The 19,918-nt window shown below is 38.0% G+C and overlaps 1 protein-coding gene across 1 annotated transcript; it reads left to right on the top strand.

Moving 5' to 3' along the window:
- Window positions 1-490: 490 nt before the first annotated feature.
- Window positions 491-19,106, top strand: ca6.L (carbonic anhydrase 6 L homeolog). The gene is given in 9 exon segments (NM_001092081.1): window positions 491-593; window positions 5,947-6,129; window positions 8,447-8,595; window positions 9,106-9,201; window positions 9,975-10,041; window positions 11,634-11,791; window positions 14,153-14,276; window positions 15,061-15,165; window positions 18,361-19,106. Coding segments are annotated over 9 exon segments (1,578 nt in total). The 5' UTR covers window positions 491-502; the 3' UTR covers window positions 18,966-19,106.
- Window positions 19,107-19,918: the final 812 nt, after the last annotated feature.

The raw sequence follows: 19,918 nt of genomic DNA on the forward strand, positions 1-19,918 counted from the left end.
ACAGACACACACACACCAAACCATAGTGTGGATGCTAATACTGGCCTAATTAAAGCATGTCATATTATCTTCAAAGAAACACAAGATAACTAAATCACTAAAATGCTTTACATTTTTAAAGGAATAAAATATTTAATCCATTAGCTTACTAAAGAAGTCAGTACTGGCAAAGAGACAAATATCAACTTTTCAAGTCTAAGACTGACCTGCGTTAAACTGGGCAATGACCCAAGCTCTCTATTCTAAGCTGATAATACATGACAGGATTCTGTTTCCAGATCAATAAAATCCTTTTAAGGTGAAGCTGAAATTCAGCACAACTAAGCTTCCCCTTTGTAAAAAAAAAACCATATAGTTAAATGTAGAGAGAGGGTGGGGTGGTAGGGGCAGAACTGTGTGTAGTGGGAGGGTGAGGAGACTTTTTAAATTATTATTTACATATCGTGAGCTGTGGATTATAGGAACAACACATCTGTCCTTACTGATCCAAACTGCTTGAACTATGGCAAGGCTTCTGCATCTTGGTCTGTACTTGTTTATTGTCCTCAGCTGCCACTTAACCAACTCACATGTGGTAGAGTGGACTTACCAAGGTAAGGAATTCAGATAGAGCAAAGGGGTGATAAGATGCAGACAAACACTTGGCTTTATTAGTACAACTGCACTCACAGCTACAATGGGATATGATGGGAATTTTGCCCCAATCAGAGCAATGTTTAATATGTATAAAATACTTTACAGTGCGGCACTAAAGGGTCCAGAATATTTATTATATTATCATATTATTTATTATATATCATGCTAAAACATAGGAAAGGTGAAATGACCGTTGAACAAAACACCTTACCAGGAGCATGATATGTGGAAGCAATAGCATATTCTAAAGGGCTGATCTGATCAGTATTCTATAACAAGTGGCTCTATTTGTTGTTATAACTATTTTTCTTTAAAAATGTAATTGTTCACAGTTTAACTAAGGAGTGCTTCTTACTGTTTCTACTACTTGTATAAACTAGTATGGGATGTGCTATCCTTAAAAGACCAATATCCACAAAACTCCAAAATATATGAATTGCTCTTTAAAAAAAATACATTTATTTATCACTGATTTACTCTTTCTACAATGTTAACGAAACTAGAATAAATACTTTTTTATGGTTCTTGAGTTTGATATAAATATTTTCAGTAGCCTCAAGCCTACATATTATGGAAGACTGCATGTCCAAAACATTCCACATTAATAGATCCCATACTTAGTATATATTGCATACACTTACTGTAGTGGATTTTGGATCCAGCACCCTAAAAAAACAGATCTGAAAAAATAGTTGTCTTTATTTATTTATTTTTATTCAGAACTGACTAGTCATTGGCTGGTGGTGGTTGTATAATTTTTAAATTCCAAACAAAGGACAACAATGCTGGCAGAGTTTTTCCTGTGGGGAATATTCATATATATCCAGTTTCTGGATAAGAGAACCCATACCGGTAGTAACATTTCCTGAACATGAATATCAGCTAGGTTTTACATGCTCTGCTAAGAGGTTTATTAAAGTACTTATACCAAAATTCATCATACATTTGTAAAAGCTTAATAAACTTACTGGCCTCCAAAACTACCTAGCGACTACCCAGCCACTACTCTGGAACCTTTTTTGTGGTGCCAACCCCACCACCCACTGGTGTGTATAATTCACTTTGACACAGCTGGTGCCTAGTGGTGCCTTTTAGTGGCCCCTTTCTATCTCCTTCACCTGCCACAGCCTAAATTTGCACCTTTACTGCCTACACCAAATTCTTCTACAGACAATCAAAGACTTCTCAAAGCAGAGAGAAGCACTAATAGCATGGCTGCTGGTAAGGGAAATTATATTTATTCGTGCTTATTCATGCTTATTAGTGCTTTCCAGCTGTTAGGATTTGCATGTAAAGCTGACAATTTTAAAGATAATTATTAGCCATTCTAAAATGTGTTGACATTATTCATCGTTGCCTCCAAGAAAAAGTGTAATATGCCCCATTAACAAAAGATTTGCTTTGTCTTCATGAAATATAATACTTTTGATGTTTTTGCCTCTTTTGATGTACTCCTATATAATAAACCTTTGTTTAGTCTAAGATAAATAAATAGTATTCGACCCTTCGACCAACCTTTTGGCTTCCCTGGGCCACATTGGAAGAAGAAAAATTATCTGGGGCCACACTCGAAATACAGACAAACACTAATGCTAGCTTTTGATTTATTTTATTGTAAAAGTAAAAGAAGAGGGTGTCATAAACCTAGTGGGATTTTTGACATTGTGTTTTAGAAACCAATGGATCAATATCTGGTTAAATGGGAGTAGTTGCAATTCTCAGTAAATTCTCAAGGTGCTCATCTAATAATTTGGTTCTAATTTTACTCTTAGGGGGTTATTTATAAAAGTCAGAATTTATCTCAATATTTTCTGCTTCAAACGTCGATCAAATCTGCTCAGGTTTTTTGTGCTTTTTTATTATTATATTTTCCCGAAATTTTGCTTTGCGGGAAAAAAATCAGATTTTCATGATTTTTTCAGATTTTTCATCCGATTTTCAAGATTGTTTTGGATTTTTCATCCAAAACTCAAATTTTTGCCCGCAAACTCTGAAAACTTTTGGGTATTGCACGAAACCCAGCGCACATCAAAAAATCATTGGGACTTCTCCCATTGACTTATATGCAACCTCGACAGGTCTGAGATACTGGATTTTCTGATTCTGACTTCCATCCTCGGGATTTAATAAATTCAGAAAAGTTCGTGATTTTTTAAAAGTCCGATTTCATAAAAAAATCCGGAGTTTAGTAAATAACTCCCCAAGTGTGTTCATTCTTGAAAAAAGTTGCTCACACATGTAGGCGCTGCATATGTCCCTAGCATAGCGGCGATGCCGCTGAATAATGCTTACCTGCCTTTGTAAGTAACGCTCACTTGTTAACCGCTTGCTTACCCCACGTACCCCCCGCATGCGGCCCTCTGTCCGCTGGTTGGACACCCCTGATGTATTATTTCTCCTTTCCCCCCTAATAAGATTAAAAAAATTGATAGTAAGTTATTTCTTAAGAAGCCCCACTCCCTTGTCTCAGGCTTACAGAAAAAAATATTTAATTATACTAGGGTTGGAAATCGAAGACGCCCATTAGAACTTTATTCTATAAAGCTGAAATGTACTTAAATTGATGGCTCCACTGGCAACCTTTAATTTTACTTTCTTTTTCTTTCTGTCTGTTTTCTATTGTATTGTTAAGAAAAACTGCAAAAATAAAAACTTAAAAATTTATTTTTACTAGGGTTTATTTATGGGTTGATAATTTGATTAACTACGTCTATTTCTCATTCCATAACTGATTGAAGAACTAGGTTGCAAATTAAAAAGTCAGTTGCACTGTTTGTCCTGTTTAGTGCAAGAAATAACAAAACCCATAGAAAGTCAATTGTTAAAGCATTAAAAAAGTATTTTTCTGGCCAAACTATTTTAATAAATTTATGCTGACAAATGGACTAAACCACCCCTTAGGATTTCATCTTACCTGAAAGAATCCGTAGAAGGCTAAAACAGATAAAAGAAGCTAAACTGTTGTATTTAGAGACAGCTAGTCTGTTTTGCACTCATTTCTATCTTCAAACAGCTTTCATTTCAGTCTTTAAAAATTAAAATACCTTTATTAAAATCTTGACACAGAGCATGAACAAGCTTTTATATACCTATTGACAGGCTACAAATCACCTACAGCTGCACAGTTTATTTCACACTGACACCCTGTGGCCAGTATCAAGAAACTTAACACAAATCAGTACAAGATTTCCAGTTGATTATCAAACCACTGCAAATATCCATTGATTTTTAAGGAGCTTTCTTCCTTCAATTTATAAACATTTCATAGGGAATTTCTTTTGAGCACCATGCATTGACACATCCATTTATCATTGGCATGGGATTGTTTGAATACAGACTACTTATGATCTATTTCTATGTGTAGAGTCTCTACACACGGATTTAGATCATAATTAGTCTGCATTCAAACAATGTATAATTTATCTCCTTTATTCTGTATGTACAATGTATTTTTTTCATGTACGTTATTGAACAGCAGAGATTACCAGAAAGGATAGAATAACAGTAAAGCAGTAACAAATACTATTGGGCAACCTGAAGGGCCTTTTAGGTTCCCAGGAATTTTGGGTAACATTTTCGAAAGCTAATATAAGCAGATGCATTAACTCCACAAAACTAACTGTTGGTAAATAGCTAATGCTTAGTGGGGCTCATTAATAAACAAATTTGCACCTGGGCAGTGACCCATAGCAGCCAATCAGTGATTAGCTTTTATCAACCAGCTGCAGCTTGAAAGCAATCATCTGATTCGCTGCCTTGGGTTACTGCCCAGGTGCAACTTTGCACAGTGTTTTTTAATGAGCCCCACTGAGCATTAGCTATTGACCAACAGTTAGTTTTGTGGAGTTATCTGCTTATATTAGCTTTCGAAAATTTTACCCAAAATTCCTGGGAACCTAAAAGGTCCTTCAGGTTGCCCAATAGTATTTGTTACGGCGTTACTGTTATCCTATGCCCTCTGGTAATCTCTGCTGCTCAAAGTTTAATAATGTACATGAAAAAATACATTGTACATACAGAATACAGGAGATAAATTATAAATTGTTTGAATGCAGACTACTTATGATCTATATCCATGTGTAGAGTCTCTACACCTCCATCCCGTGTTTATAAATCACACCCAGTGCATTGCCCACCCATACCGCCAAACTCTAATTTTCTGTGGGACAGTCCTGATTTTGACAGCTCAGCTTGCAGTCCTGGGTTTCTTATTGAAATGTCCGAGTTTCTCTTTGATCTCCTGCACTGAACAGACAGAAAAAGTTACGAAGTTTCTGAAACTTAATTAAGTTAATTAATTAAGTAGAGAGCCCAGAACTCTCATCTGTAGTTAGATACATTTGTAACAATTGAAGATAAGCAAAAATACAATTAACTATTTAAGATAAGCAGATCTCTTGGGGAAACTGCATCTTAAAGGGCAATTCACCTTCATTAGCAAAACTATTATAACACACAAAACATGGCCTTAAATCTCCCAGAAATGTGTTCAAACTTTTATAACCTGCCAAATTTAAATGGACATAGTAATAAGGAGGTGTGGCCATAAAATGGGAATGGTCAAAAAAATGGCTCCGTGGCAGAAGCTTTAAATTGTCTTGCACTTCCAAAACACACAGTCATAATATAAGGCTAATGGTTATTGTGGTGTTTTCTCCAGCAAAGAAGATTCCACTGTGCTCCAAACCACCCCATGCTAATAAGCACTTGCAGAAATGACTTGCAGCTATGTCACTGTGCACAAGTCAAATTTATGCCTGAAAATGTAGACTTTATTGTTTTGGGGTAAAAATCTACAAATTGTGTACACTAAGAAGTTTTTCTGCTGGCGGAGAAAACGCCACATGTGCAGTTAGCCTAAGGCGGTGCTACTACATCAGTTATATCAATTAACCATTTAGCATTTTACTAGCCCAACTACACATCGGTTACACATGGAACTAGATGGTATTAGGCCATATACACTAAAACAGATTTTATGTGCGACAGAAAGAAACAACTCCCCCTAGAAACCACAACATTGTTGATACAGAATCAAACTTGGAACTAACAGCATCCACTTCAAATAAAGAACAAGGATTATTCTCTCCAGGACAAGGTGTACTCACAGGCGCGTTCCTTATGCCACCCACACCCGGAGCAACTAATGGCACCTTGTGCTAGCTGACTTCTAAAGAATGTTGTGTATACCTCATGTAATGAATGCATTTAATTATCGATTCCTGTTCCCTTTACCTTATTTACACAAGGACTCTCTCTCTCTCTTTGAACATAAGAAAAGCTACTAAAAGCTTAAATGCTTGTTTACAGAAGGAGAATTGGATGAAGCAAATTGGGGAAAAAAATATCCTACCTGTGCTGCCAAACATCAGTCACCCATAGACATCCAGAGGAAGAAAGTCAGACACAATCCCGAACTGACACAATTAGAACTTATTGGTTATGATGGACCATTAACTGGTCACTTCAAGGTCACGAACAATGGTCATTCAGGTAAGCTTAGGTTTTGGTTTGATTTGTCTTGGAATAAGACCTTCATTTTGTTATATTGTTGAATGGAAATGTGACAAACAATTAAACCCAATTTTAAAGGTAACCTCACTGTAGGAAATGGTGGGTTCCTGTGCACATGCCCCATGGCCGTTTGACCATGTAGAGAAACGGTTTTTTTGTACCACGGGAAACATTTGTGTTAAAGTAATTTTTTAAGTGTTAACTTTTTGACTGAGGTCCTATACTGTTGGATGTGTAGAGTATGCATCGATGTACAGTAAACTGTCATTGTTTTGTTTATTTCTGTCAGCTAGTTTAATTGCTGTGATAATTTATTTCCCCATTTCTAATTTCTGTCTGCACCAGCTGCCCCCCCAGTAATAATTCTAGCTACATTCAACTTAAAGTACAACTATACATTCTTATAATTTTCCCTCAGTTTTTTGCCTGTTTTTCCTGAATTTCTCCGGAATGCATGCAATGTCTTGCAAAAGAGTCTATTGTAGTCCTTTTCTCTGGCAACAGCCAAGGGATAGATAAAATGCAATTTTGATATTAAGTGGTCCCTTAATAAGGGAACCAGGTTGCCACATTATGTGGTCAACCTTAAATGCATAAACATTTTATTATAAGGTAATTGTCCCATTTACATATATTTCATCTTGGCTTGTCATTCAGTATGTATTCCACCAGCATAGTTTTTGATAGAGGCACTTGCTTTCACCTGCATTCCCCTACCTAACACGCTACTCCTTTAATATAAATACTAGTTTATATGGGTACAATAAGCTAAACAATGTTCAAGGGAGCTGTAGACAAGACTCCTCCCTTAGGGCTCTTACTCACAAGCGGTTGTAGCTGTGCTCCCCTGCGTTCCGTTTTTCTGCGTTCAGCCGTAGGGGAGCGCAGGAATAGACGCATTACATTTTTTCCAATGGGGCTGTACTCACACAGGCGCGTGTTGGCGCCGAACGCAGGACAAATGCAGCAATGTAATGCGTCTATTCCTGCGCTCCCCTGCGGCTGAACGCAGAAAAACGGAACGCAGGGGAGCGCAGCTACAACCGCTCGTGAGTAGGAGCCCTTAGGCTAGTATTAAGTACAGGGTTCATTTACAGCCAAGCGTGCAACACACTGCATTTTGTGGACAAGTAGGGTAGGTGCAAGCGGTAATATTGTTAAATGAACCCAAATACAATTTTGGTTAAGTTAATCTTTAGTGCATTTCTGAATCCTATATAATAAAGTTGAAGTGTCTCTGCGTCCAGTCCCTGTGTCCGTGGGATTGCGCTACTGCGCATGTGCCCCACGGACCGTCTGACTACATATGTTCTAGCTCCCGTTAATTTAACGGGCTTAATGTCTAGTCTAGTCATAAAATCGATTTTCCCTTTTTGGAAACATTAGCCACTTCCCTCTATTCGTATTAGCAGATAAGGCCGCAGTATGTTTTCTGATGTACACATTGTGCCCTTATAAGTACTGTTTTTTATTGTCTTAGATCATTTTTATTATCTATTATTTTATTCATTACATCAGAATATGTTTTATTTATTTATTAGGCATTTCCATGGTTTCTCTTACTTACTGAAGATTTACTCATTTATTTAGCTTTTTATTTTTCTCTAAAGTTTAGCAGATCAAACTTTTTAAATGGTAACACAGTAGACCAGACTCTTTAAGGTAAAAAAAAAGGTTTTATTATAAAAACTCATAAGCTATGGTGAAATATGCATTTAAAATAGCAGGTGTTTTCCGCCATGGCACCAAATCTGCCCTGTTTATGGTATTACAGGTATGGGATCCATTATCCGGAAAACCATTATCCAGGAATTACGGAAAGGCCATCTCCCATAGACTCCATTTTATCCAAACAATCCAAATTTTTCTCTGTAATAATAAAACAGTACCTTGTACTTGATCCCAGCTAAGATATAATTAATCCTTATTGGAAGCAAAGCCAGCCTTTGGGGTTTATTTAATGTTTACATTATTTTCCAGTAGACTTAAGGTGTGAAGATCCAAATTACGAAAAGATCCATTATCCGGAAAGCCCCAGGTCCCAAGCATTCGGGATAACAGGTCTCATACCTGTATGTGCTCTGCTTCCAAAACATTTGGTTAATTAGATCTACAGATGCACGGGGTCATCTAAATAATAATAGGGCATCTGCTATGTTCTAGCTAAGATCCACAAGCTTTCGGTAAGGGAACTTTAGTGTAATTAATGGTCTATTCCTTTTCCATATCAAGTTTTTAATAAACATTTTTTGGAAAACAATCAAGAATCTCTAAAAATTATGCTTATTGCTTCCAGTTCAAATTGACCTTCCTTCCACCATGACTATCAAAAAAGGGCTTAACAGCCTTTATACCGCAGTACAAATGCACCTACACTGGGGAGGACTTGAATCTGAAACCAGCGGCTCTGAACACACAATTGATGGAATGAGGTATCTTGCTGAGGTACGAACAACATTTGGGGGCAGACTTAAATCTGCCCCTTAGTCTTGCTTCCTAATTTGTCTACTTTGGTTTGATATAAAAATAACGGAAAGCTATCAGAAGTTATAAGGAGTGGCGTAAGAGCATGGAATGGAAAAAATGTAATTTCCCATCTGTGTGTAGTTAGAAGTTTTAAATCTGTATGGTGTGTATAATGTAAGACAGTTCAGGAGTTTTATACTTTCAGTGCATCTTGGCCACAATCTGGCTTTTACACCCTGGCACTGCCCCACAATCGGGTTCACAGTGTGGGGGTTAATATAAATTCTTCTGCAAATCACAGGGAAACTGGGCTGTTACTGTGGGTGTGTGGGTGAGGGGGATACCGGGCATCCATCACTTTGTTCTTTTTACCTTATACTTTATGCAGGACACAGACACACTATAGTGGAGTGTGTATCACATTTTATCGAACTTTGCACTACAGTTTACAATCAATAATGAGCCCTATTATGTATTTTTCTTGCACAGCTGCATATTGTTCATTATAACTCAGGAGCTTACAAGTCGTTTGATGAGGCAAAGGACAAACCCAACGGGCTAGCTGTGCTTGCATTTCTGTATACAGTAAGTAATTCCCAGACAATTGATGGTCCTAGATAATTTGCCACATAAGTCAAAATTGTTTTACCCACCAAAAGATCATAGAATTCAGTGATATGTTTCCTTTGCTGGTAACAACCCCTCCACCAAAGTTACTAAACCTTCTTCAGCCATAGATTTAGTACTAGTGTGATTAATGTAATGAAAGGGGATGGTCATCTTTAAATGAACTTCTATCATGACAGAGTGATATTGTAAGACAATTTGCAATTCATCTTCATTTTGTAATTTTTTTTTGTAGTTTTTGAGTTATTTAGCTTGTTTTATATCCCGGTACCCATATACAAATGATAAGAAGATGTTAGAACTTATTCTCAGTGTGAGAGATTGTGCACTTGCACAAATACACATCTTCATATTGGTGAAATAATGCAATATGTTTTCTATTAGCTTTGCTTATTTAATAAGGGATTGCGCCTCTCTCCCACCATAAACATACAAGAGAATGAAGGTTGGAATGGTATTAGTCTATTGTTCTTGGTCTTGAAAAAAAAATGTTCTTAGTATCTTCACCCCCAATATGAAGTAGCTTACTCATTAACAATGGAGAAAATCTGCATCAACATTTAGCTGTATCAGTTTGGTACAGTTAATGAAAACCAAATCTCTTGCTTACTCACTTCACTACTCTGGCTTATCGGTTATTTGGCCAAGGAGCTTCTAGTTTTAAAATGACTAAGAATTTATGTGCCACATATTGCTTTTTTAAATTTCTTTTTTTTTTCTTCAATTTTTAGACTGGAAATTATGAAAACACTTATTACAGTGATTTTATATCTAAGCTTGCCAAGATTCGATATGCAGGTAATGTTCTTCACTTCAGAAACACAAGAAGTCCATGCATGTAGCCAGAAAACTGTTTTGACATATAAGTGGTGCTTTATTTGGTGCTCCTGTTGCTCAAAGAGAAAATCTGCAACTCCAATAAACCATAGTCCAAATGGCACTCACATGAACAGCAGCGTGCAGTAGTTCTGATGCTTTTTATTTAGATCTCAACTATGGTTTTATGCAGGCAATTCCTTTTTTGGGTTGTCCTATCAAACAGTGTCGTTCTCTAATCTCTACTCTCAGACTTTGCAAGTGTCATTGCATCAATCTGAATGATTTGTAGTGCCATGCCAGGATGTAGTCATTTTATACTCATACAGTATAAAAAATGTATAAGTCCCATAATACGCTGCAGTGGACTGTATTTTCACTCACATGTGACTAGCAGGGGATGCTGGGTAGGGTTATTGGGGACATTACAATAATGGACATAACAGGCTTTAAAGAAGGGCTTATGAGGGAGATTGATTTGCTGAAGGCAACATGCTATAAATATATTTAACTGTGTGAAGAATGAATAATGCAGTACATGTGATTTGAATTATATCACTCTTGCCCTCTGGAGTATTAGTTTACCAATGCTTACCTGACTGAGTAGAGGAATGGCCATTTGGAGCTCATTTGCTGATCTCATGAGATTGTATTGGGTACTAAAGGTGGAAGGCACCCATGTTTATTCCCCTTTAAACTCCACCATTTGCAAATCCTGGGGAACCTGACAGCAGAAGGTCCCAGTAAAGAAGCTGGACCCTAATGGAAGAAGGACCCTTAGTGAATCTCTGGGAAAGTGACCACATGAACGAGGTATAGACAGTGGATAGCAGAATCTGCAATAGATTGCTCCAGGAGAGGTACCTACTGTATATATGGCAGCCTGTGCTCCAAGTAGATTTATTTGGAGTATGTTCCCTGGGATCTTAGTTTGCTAGAAACTCAGATAATTCAGTAGAAACTCAGTGTGGGAACTTGAGGCAGCCTGAGATACTTGGAGATATACCTGTGGTGTGTGAGTAATACCCAAAAGTGAATTCAGTGCAGGTTGTGCCACTGTACCTATTTCATTAATTGATTTCTTTCTTCAGTTTTGCAAGGGCTCATTAAGGTTCATAAATGCAGCTGTGCTCTGCCTTAGAATAGCTGATAAAGGCCAATACAGCCAATAAAGGGTTACAGAATTGTGCCCTTTAGGGTCCATGCATGTAACGTGTGGGACTGAATGGGAAAGCTGAGCAGAGCACAACGATGTTGGGCACAAAGGAGCCATGTAGGCAGTGCTAACCTGCTTCATGTGGTCCTCAGCACTCTTTGGATTGCACATCATCCAGACTTGCGAGCTGCAGGAAGTTTCAGGGCCTGTCCATGCCGACACTGACCATTCTACATTCAGTGTTAGATGCAAGTTGCAGATGCAAAGAACAAGACACCCGCAACCTTTTTTTCCCTTTTGAATATTGCCTGTAGTTCAGTAAATGGGGTCATTTGTATAGTTTATATCTACATAGATACTTATTCTTGTGTACAAATATGTAAACATTTCAAATATGTCTTGGCAAAATATTTTCCAGGGCAAGAGACAGAAATGCACACGCTTGATGTCATGGCTATGTTGCCTGAGAACCTAGTTAATTTTTATCGGTACGATGGATCCCTTACTACTCCTCCCTGCACAGAGAATGTGCTCTGGACTGTATTTGATTCTCCAGTCTTCCTTTCAAAAACACAGGTAACATGGGACACAGGGCACACAATGAAACAGCACTTCAATTATAATGACTACTCTGTGATCTAAAATGAAAAGATGTGTAGTCCTTGGTCACACTGAAATATATTACTTTTTCTGTATTGGGGACTGCTAAATACTCAAAATTTAGAATTCTATTGACTTGGATTACAGATGTATCTAAAAATATTCTATGGCATGCCCACATGGGTTGCAGCATTGCTCTATGTGCACTTTTCAGAATAAAATTTGATGCAGTTGTAAGCTGAGAGATGCGTTATAAGACAAGCCCCATATATGATAAATTACACTACATTTACCTCGGTGTAGTAAGATGTAGTAAGATGTTGCCTTTTTTTTTGCTTTATTTAAAAAGTTTTTCAAACCTCTATATGCATATCGAAGATATAACCAAGAGAATTCTCCAGGGGCAACACAAAAAAAAAATAACTGTGGGAGTCATGATTACGTTTTTGCTTTCAAAGATGTTACTAGGCCCAGATTTGTGGCACAAAGGCCTGGCCCTAGGTTGGCACATTTTTAGGGGTGGCATGCCGCCCAGCCACATCTATATTTCCGGGTTCCTACAAGACACCCACAGCAGAGTAACAGGGGGAGCAGAGGACTGGAGCCAACCGAAGCAGGTGCGATATTACTTGCACTCGCATTTGGGGAGGGGCGCAGGAGGCACCCAACCTCGGGGCTCCTCATTCACAAATCTGGTGCTGGATGTTACCAGAAAATGCTACCTGTTGATTTGTTGCTATATGTGACAAAACATGCAGCAAACTGTGCACAATTGTGCTTGGTACAGGACTACCCATAACTGGTAGACTCCCGCCAAAGGGCCACCAATGCACAGAATTTGCCATGTTGACTTTCACAGGGATGGCAAGAAAGAAGCTTGCACAGTGGAGGCTTGACTTTTTAGTATAAATCAGTTACACAAAACACTTCTCCTCACATTCTCACACAGTGTTCCCTCTACAAAAGTCTCCAGTGCCACTGTCATGTTAAGGTGCTTCCTTTTCTAATAAACCTCCCCCTGCTCTCTCCCATGTCCAGCATACAGTTCATGAGCTTCTCCAGAGTTGCCTTACTAAAGATCCTGTAGGTTCCCTCTAACCTACTCCTAAACTCTCCACTTCCCTTACTGGGGCACAATAGCCCAGGGGTCTACCTCAATCACTACCTTATTGTTGGGGCCACAGACTGCCCTTACTGACTAGCCTACCTACCTCACCTAGTTCTAGCAGGGTTCAGTCTCCAGCCTGGTCTGGCACTGAAGTTTGTCTTGCCTTTGATGTTATCAGGCCAAAGAGGAAGTCCCCGGCTTCTACGCTTCCTTAATAAGCTAGTGTAGAGGAATTCTCCTACAGGCCAACCTGAGTATTGCCTTTAACTATTTATATTTATAATAAAATAAATTTCACTTCCTTGCATCACATCTGCTGCTTAGTGGCAAAATGATGTCTGCATGTGATTATTTAGGCACAAGTGCGCTGTGGGTATTGATGCAGCCTGCAGTGCTAACCCTGGAATTATCATCATCTTAAAGGTGGCAGTAACTCCAGGGTTTCCCATATCAAATGGTGCAAATTGCAACAGGAGGCAGGACAGCTAAGCACAACTACTAGGAAGTGCAAGGAGCATGTTTGGGCATGAGTTCCTTTAATGAATAGGGGCGATCCTGGCCCCCTCCTCCAGAAATTCCCTCTTAAAGTACCAGGAGCATTTTTGCTGCCCCTGGTACCTAGTGGGGCATGAATGGCATGACTGCAGGCATTGATGGAAATGAATGGGGTTATTCATCTTCCTAACACATACACTTTAGTTGTTCACCAGAAATAAAGACTATTTTCAATTGCTTTCCATCTACTGGATTATTTCTTACCCTTTTTCCAAGATGTAAGTTTAATGTTCATGGCTCTGGTGTTTCAGTCTGGCAGCTCAGTAATCCAGTTGCACATCCTGAATTGTTACAATTTGCTGAATTTAATGAAACTCCGGGAATCAGCTCAGCAGGGCCAAAGATAAGAAATGTATCAACTATTGTATCAACTTAGAACAGTTACAGAGTCGGTGACCCCCTCCCTTCCAGAGCTGCTTTAGAAAAGTGAAACTTTATACTTTGATATTAGAAAAATGGTCACAAACAGAAAATAGAAAGTAACTGGGAAAAAGTCTTTATTTCCACTGAAAACAACTGAACTGAAAAAAATGTTTGAAGGTAAACAACCCCTTTAACACAAAGGAAATGCATAAAATAATCTAACAGTGAAAGGGTTAATGATGGCGATTTTCGATGAAACACTTTACAACTAACAAGTGTCATTAACATTAATTACCAATATTTTTCTGTAGATAGATTTGCTGGAAAACACTCTGTTGGACTGGCATAACAAAACTCTACGTAATGATTACCGCCATGCACAGCCATGGCATGACCGCACCGTAGAAGCTTCCTTCCATCCAAAAATGCCCAAAGGTGAGCCAAAGAAAGGAAGGTTGTTAATGGGAATGAATATTGCTCTATTATTACATAAGTGCTTGATAAATTATACAATAGAATCTGAATTGGCTTTTTCCAGTCAGTTGCAAGTAGAACAATGGATGTAACAATTTGATTGGATGCCATGGGTTACTGCCCATGGGCAAATTTGGACCCCCATTGTGTTGAAATACCAAACTTGTGTATGGCAGGGTAGATGCTTTTTCCAGAATGAGGGTTAGGAGACTATAGGGGGAATTTAATTAAAAGTTGCAAACGTTATTTGAAATGTCATCTTAGTATGGCTTGCAATGTAAAATCAGTTGCTGGTCGAATATTACATTGCACATATTCGCTAAGCAAAACTTTAGCATTAACACCTGCTCTGCAGTATCGTTAAATATTTTTTTGCAAAAAAGGTTTTGCAATTGAGAAATTTTACTACATCCACTGCAAAACACTCGCAAAAATTATTTGTTCACAAATTTTGCGATGAAGTCATTGAGGTCTTCAATCAGTCGAAAAGGACGCAAACATGGTCACTAACGTTCGCTAGTGTCTTTGCGCCATCGAAACTTATTACATTCCCCCTTTAATGCATTAAATAGAACAAGATGGCGTTGGTTACTCTACTAACGTGATCAGATAACCTGCATAGGTTCTGAAGGCAGAAATTGTTATTAAAACATCTATATTTGGATTAACATACTTGAAGACATTTTGAACGCTTGTGTTAGAGTTGCAGCTGCTAGCAGGTAACAAACAGTATATTGCTTTTCAGACTCTTGTCAACAAGAAATATCAAATAAACTCCTTCTTATTGAGACTGAACTTCAAGATATGAAGAAGAGAGCGGAGAGCTCAAAAAGCAGGTTGCTGGTGTCAGGTAAGAAGACTTGCACACTTACTATCTATATGAAAATATTAGCTCTTTATATTCATGTACACAGTGTGCATTACAAATCTCACAGAATGCAATATAACCTTCATTTCCAACATCAGAGGAAATGTCCACCGTTAATATCCCATTTTAAACCTCTTGATTTTTCCTATGCAATCCTCTTTCTTTCACTGATACATGCCCTTATCTAATCAGACCAAGACTACCGCAAATTGCTACTGACTGGTCTTCATAACTCACTCCTGCTTTCCATATTTTAGTGTCACCTTCTATTGAAAAATTATTTCCCCTACCAGAAGTGCTAAAAGCATGCGCCTCACTAGTGCTATGGCACCTACACAGTGTAAATGCATATATATAATTATTTACATGCTATTTTTTTATTGTTCCCAATTCCGCCAATATATTTTTGTAATAAAGTGAAACCTCATTTTTACTCTACATGTGACCTTGCACGTGCCCCCCCCCATAGTGTAACATTAATGCTGAAATGCTTAACCCTTGCCATTAAAACAGTTAATAATGCATTTCAAAGTAAAATTGAGAAGCAAAAAATATGTTATTAGTGATTAATTACTGGACATGTACCCAGCTTCAATTAGAGCAGGGGATGACTGGGATTATTTGGATGCTCACAGTAAAAGTATTCTGAGCCAGTGATTTTTTATTGAGGCAGAGGAAATCTGGTGTAGAAAGTAAATGATGAGAATCACTGTGGGGTGCCTAAAAACATTGTTCTACCCCCTGAGTTTGTACCTTTCCTTCTCCTTTAAGTTTTCTATACATATGTTTTCTATATATACGTTTTCTATATAAATAGGCAGTATCACACATGAAAAAATGTATTTGGTGCACAAAACAATCATACGTTTTTCCAGAATGGTACCTCAGTTCTCCATGGTCCCTAAGCTCCTCCCCCAGCGCATTTCTTGCCATTAAACTCTTTATCAGAGAAGACCCAGTTAGCGAAGAGGAGTTTAGAGACCACTGAACACTTAGATACCTCTGTCCTTTAGGATAAATGTATGATTGTTTTGTACACCAAATATTTTCATGTGTTATACTGCCTATTGTATTATTGTATTAATAAATTGTTTTTTCAGGATCAAGAGCAGTACATTGCACATGTATCAGGTGGCTAAGTATTTCCTTTAAGTACCGTATGCCCACTGCAAACTGAAATTAAAATTAGGGATCCATAATTAACAACAGTAACAATGAAACCTTGATGTGTGGCAGGGACAGAGGTCGTAGCCTTGCACAGTCACAGTATATTGGAGACAGTGTGTTTTTCAGAGCTGCATTTGTGTCCACTGCTGCAATAGGAATTGGACCTCCCATAGTCCTCCCTTGCTGACTAGCCCATGTGCAGTACAATCTGTTCATGCAACAATCGTGAAGGAGATGGGAACCCCCTCAGATGTGCCAGCGGATTTAGATGCAAGTGTTTGCTTACAGGCTTTGACATTTTTTCAACCTTGGAGAAGTTTCTGATTCTCAAATACAAACTTCAAATTAAATTAAGCCCAAAATGTGCACTTCTACATCTGGACTTGGGTCCGAAGGGTCAACCTAAATCCCAGAGTGACACATTGTTAAACATAATTTTGTTGTTTACAGCTGCTTCTAAGAAACGTTTGTCTGAATCCTAAATTGGTCTGAATCCATTCCTTCACTAGCAGATATTCTGTCCCTCCTTAATCCTAAAGGATTAAATCATCAGAATGACATCTTATTGAAACTTGGTCATTATTCTGGGATCAAATTGATTCTAGCTTCAAATCACCTACTTTGGGTTTGTTACAGTTATAATCTCTCCTTTAGTGGTTCATCTGGCAAGCCAACATATTTCAGTTTTCATTCCTTGTTGTAGGATTGTACCATTTAAGATCCTTGTAATATATTCACTGAGCGTTGTAGGTAGGTTGTTTGATTTGGTTTTAATCCATTTGTTTTAACATGTTGAGCAGTTCAGGTGGCATCACCAATTAAATATTCAAATCTATATTTTATTTAGGCATTCAGCCAAAACAAGTAATATTGGTGTGCTTCATTGAACATCTTTGATCTTTTGTTAAAATCCTGCTCGTTTGAAATGGAATTTTTACTACTTTTTTTATACATAGTCATCCAAGACCCAGCCCCCAATGCTGCTGTCCTAGGCAAGGTACCTTGGGTGACTATTTAGTATATTTTAAGCCCTGCTGCTGATCTCAAATTTAAGAAAGAGAAACCACTTAAAAAAGAGACACTGCCAATTAATGTAAGCTTTAATGTTTACACAGAGCAATGCACACATGGTTAAAGTGATATTCCAGGACACTAGGAGTGCTGCCAATAATCCCAATAGGTATAGCGTGCAACATTTAGAATGGATAAGTTATGCTAGAGTTTCAAAGTAGGAGTTTCCATATCTTCTGCCTGAAACTATGTGGCTCACAGTCGAGGTCGAGTGTAGTGTGTGTGGCATGCGCAGAGGAGTGCACGCATCTAAAAAGTATTGGATAGATGCCACAGGTGGGGAAACAAGGATCTGAACTAGGTGCAAGGCAGCAGAAGAGGTACGGTGCCTGGCACCCCTCTACCTTTACACCCTAGACACATGCCTCTTCTGCCTAGCTCTAGTTCCGGTCCTGAGGAGTTTGCCATCTTGCCCCATGCTTAATATACTTTTATCTGTATGTTTGTTTTTAAATTACACAACACATATGCAAGATGTCATTTATGGGTCGGGAGTCCATATGACTATTAAATCTCCAACCAAGACAGAGGGACTCGCCCCAGTTCCTAAGGCAATCCAAATACAAAGATTTTTATATCAAAAAAGATATATGTCCCAAGGCTTCTTAAGGTAAACTATTATTTATTTATTAAGGTAAACAGTTATGACTAAGCGCCGGAGGGTGCGAATGGCGTAAGGTGGCCCATGTGGGGATAGTGTGTACCGAAAACTTTTTTAAATGTGATTATTAATAAATTACTTGTTTTTACCTTAAGAAGCCTTGGGACATATATCTTTTTTGATATAAAATTTTTTATATATGCAAGATGGTCACTGTATAAATATTTGCCATAAGTTTCTTACATTTTCCTCTAAGCTATTTTTGATAAGATTTGTTCCTGGTATTTTTTCCTTCACTTTTCCTTGATACATATATCCCTTTTGCAAACCTCCTGCAGGTTCCCCATCCTATCCCTCCTTTTACTTCTCCAAGGATCACCTAGCTGCCCGTGTGGAAGTGCGACCTGCAGAGTCCATGAAGATGGCTCGTTTCACAATCTGTGTTTGGGTGAGGACCAAGAACGAAGGCTCTCAGACCATATTCTCCTATTCTACAAACAACAGAGATAATGAACTTGTTCTGAGTGTAGGTAATGATATAGGCGTGTGGATAGGAGGGGAGTTTATTAACTTCAATATCCACCACACATCAGAAGACTGGGTTCATTACTGTGTAAGCTGGGACTCACAAAATGGAGCTGCAAAACTGTGGGTAAGTGGGTTGCCGGGCAAGGAGAAGACTATTCAGCATGGGTATGAGATCCAAGACAAAGGTATGATTTTACTAGGAAAAAACCCTGATGATCCCTTGGGAGTTTTTTCCAGTGGGTATGTTGGATGGATTAGTCAACTTCATCTCTGGAACTATCTGCTTGAACCTGAACATATCAAGTCATTGAACCAATGTAATATGCTAGTTGCTAAGGGGAATGTTGTAGCTTGGGGGGAGACAAAAATGTCAATATCTGGGGGTGTTATTCTGGAGCCTGATAACAGCTGTTAGTGATACAAAACTCTATTTTTATGTGATAAGTACTTTTGCATTAACTTCTTGTTTTGTTATATCATGTTCATATTGTTACACATGAAACACTCTTGGACTGTGAAAGCAAATGATCATAAAATAAAATTCATTTTATGGTTATTCTGACTATTGTTTTATCTTCTTTCACATACAAAAGCATTAATATGAAAATATAAAAGTTGATTAAAGTTGGCAGTGTAATGGGATATAGTAGGTGATATTTTGCAGCAAAATACTTCTACAGGAAACATTTCCATACAATTAAAAGCCCTGTGGATGATGTAAACACAATTTATTTACATTTCTCAGTAATAATACCCATTATATACCCTGCATTAAAAATGTGCCACTGGCACATTCTCAGACACTTTTGTGATAACAAATATTTTAAGTTTCAGCTGCTGCTCCAGGCCCTCTGCCAATGTAAAAGTCAATAGCACCCACTGACCTGTTCTCCAAATTTGCCTTGCAAGAGCTTTTAAGCCACTTGTCCCTAAAAGGACACAATAAAATTCACAAAATGTGTGCAGACCACCATGTTATTAGTCATATTTCCAAGAATGTTTAGGACATTAAATACATTATTTACCCAAAATCTCATTTGATGTTCGAGCTGGGCATTCTGGTTTATTTAGGAATGCAAAGTGCCATTCTCCCCAATTTGTACCCTAACTGGCCTTTATCCTGAGCCCCATCTACTACCGCACCAAGCACTCCATAGTTTGTTGTGTGTATAAGACATTGCATCTGTGCAAAGGTGAATAATAAGATAACAATTAAAAAGATAACATAAAAAAACTGCAACATTATACGTGACCCCTCAATCTGCTCCAACCACACTTATAAAAAGGGGAAGTAACCCCAAATCTAACATTTTGTATATTGAAAGCATTTGTAATTCTGATCCACTTTCAAATATGCATTAATTTAAA

The sequence above is a fragment of the Xenopus laevis genome, chromosome 7L (genome assembly GCF_017654675.1).
Source record: "Xenopus laevis strain J_2021 chromosome 7L, Xenopus_laevis_v10.1, whole genome shotgun sequence".
NCBI classification, from domain to species: Eukaryota; Metazoa; Chordata; class Amphibia; order Anura; family Pipidae; genus Xenopus; species Xenopus laevis.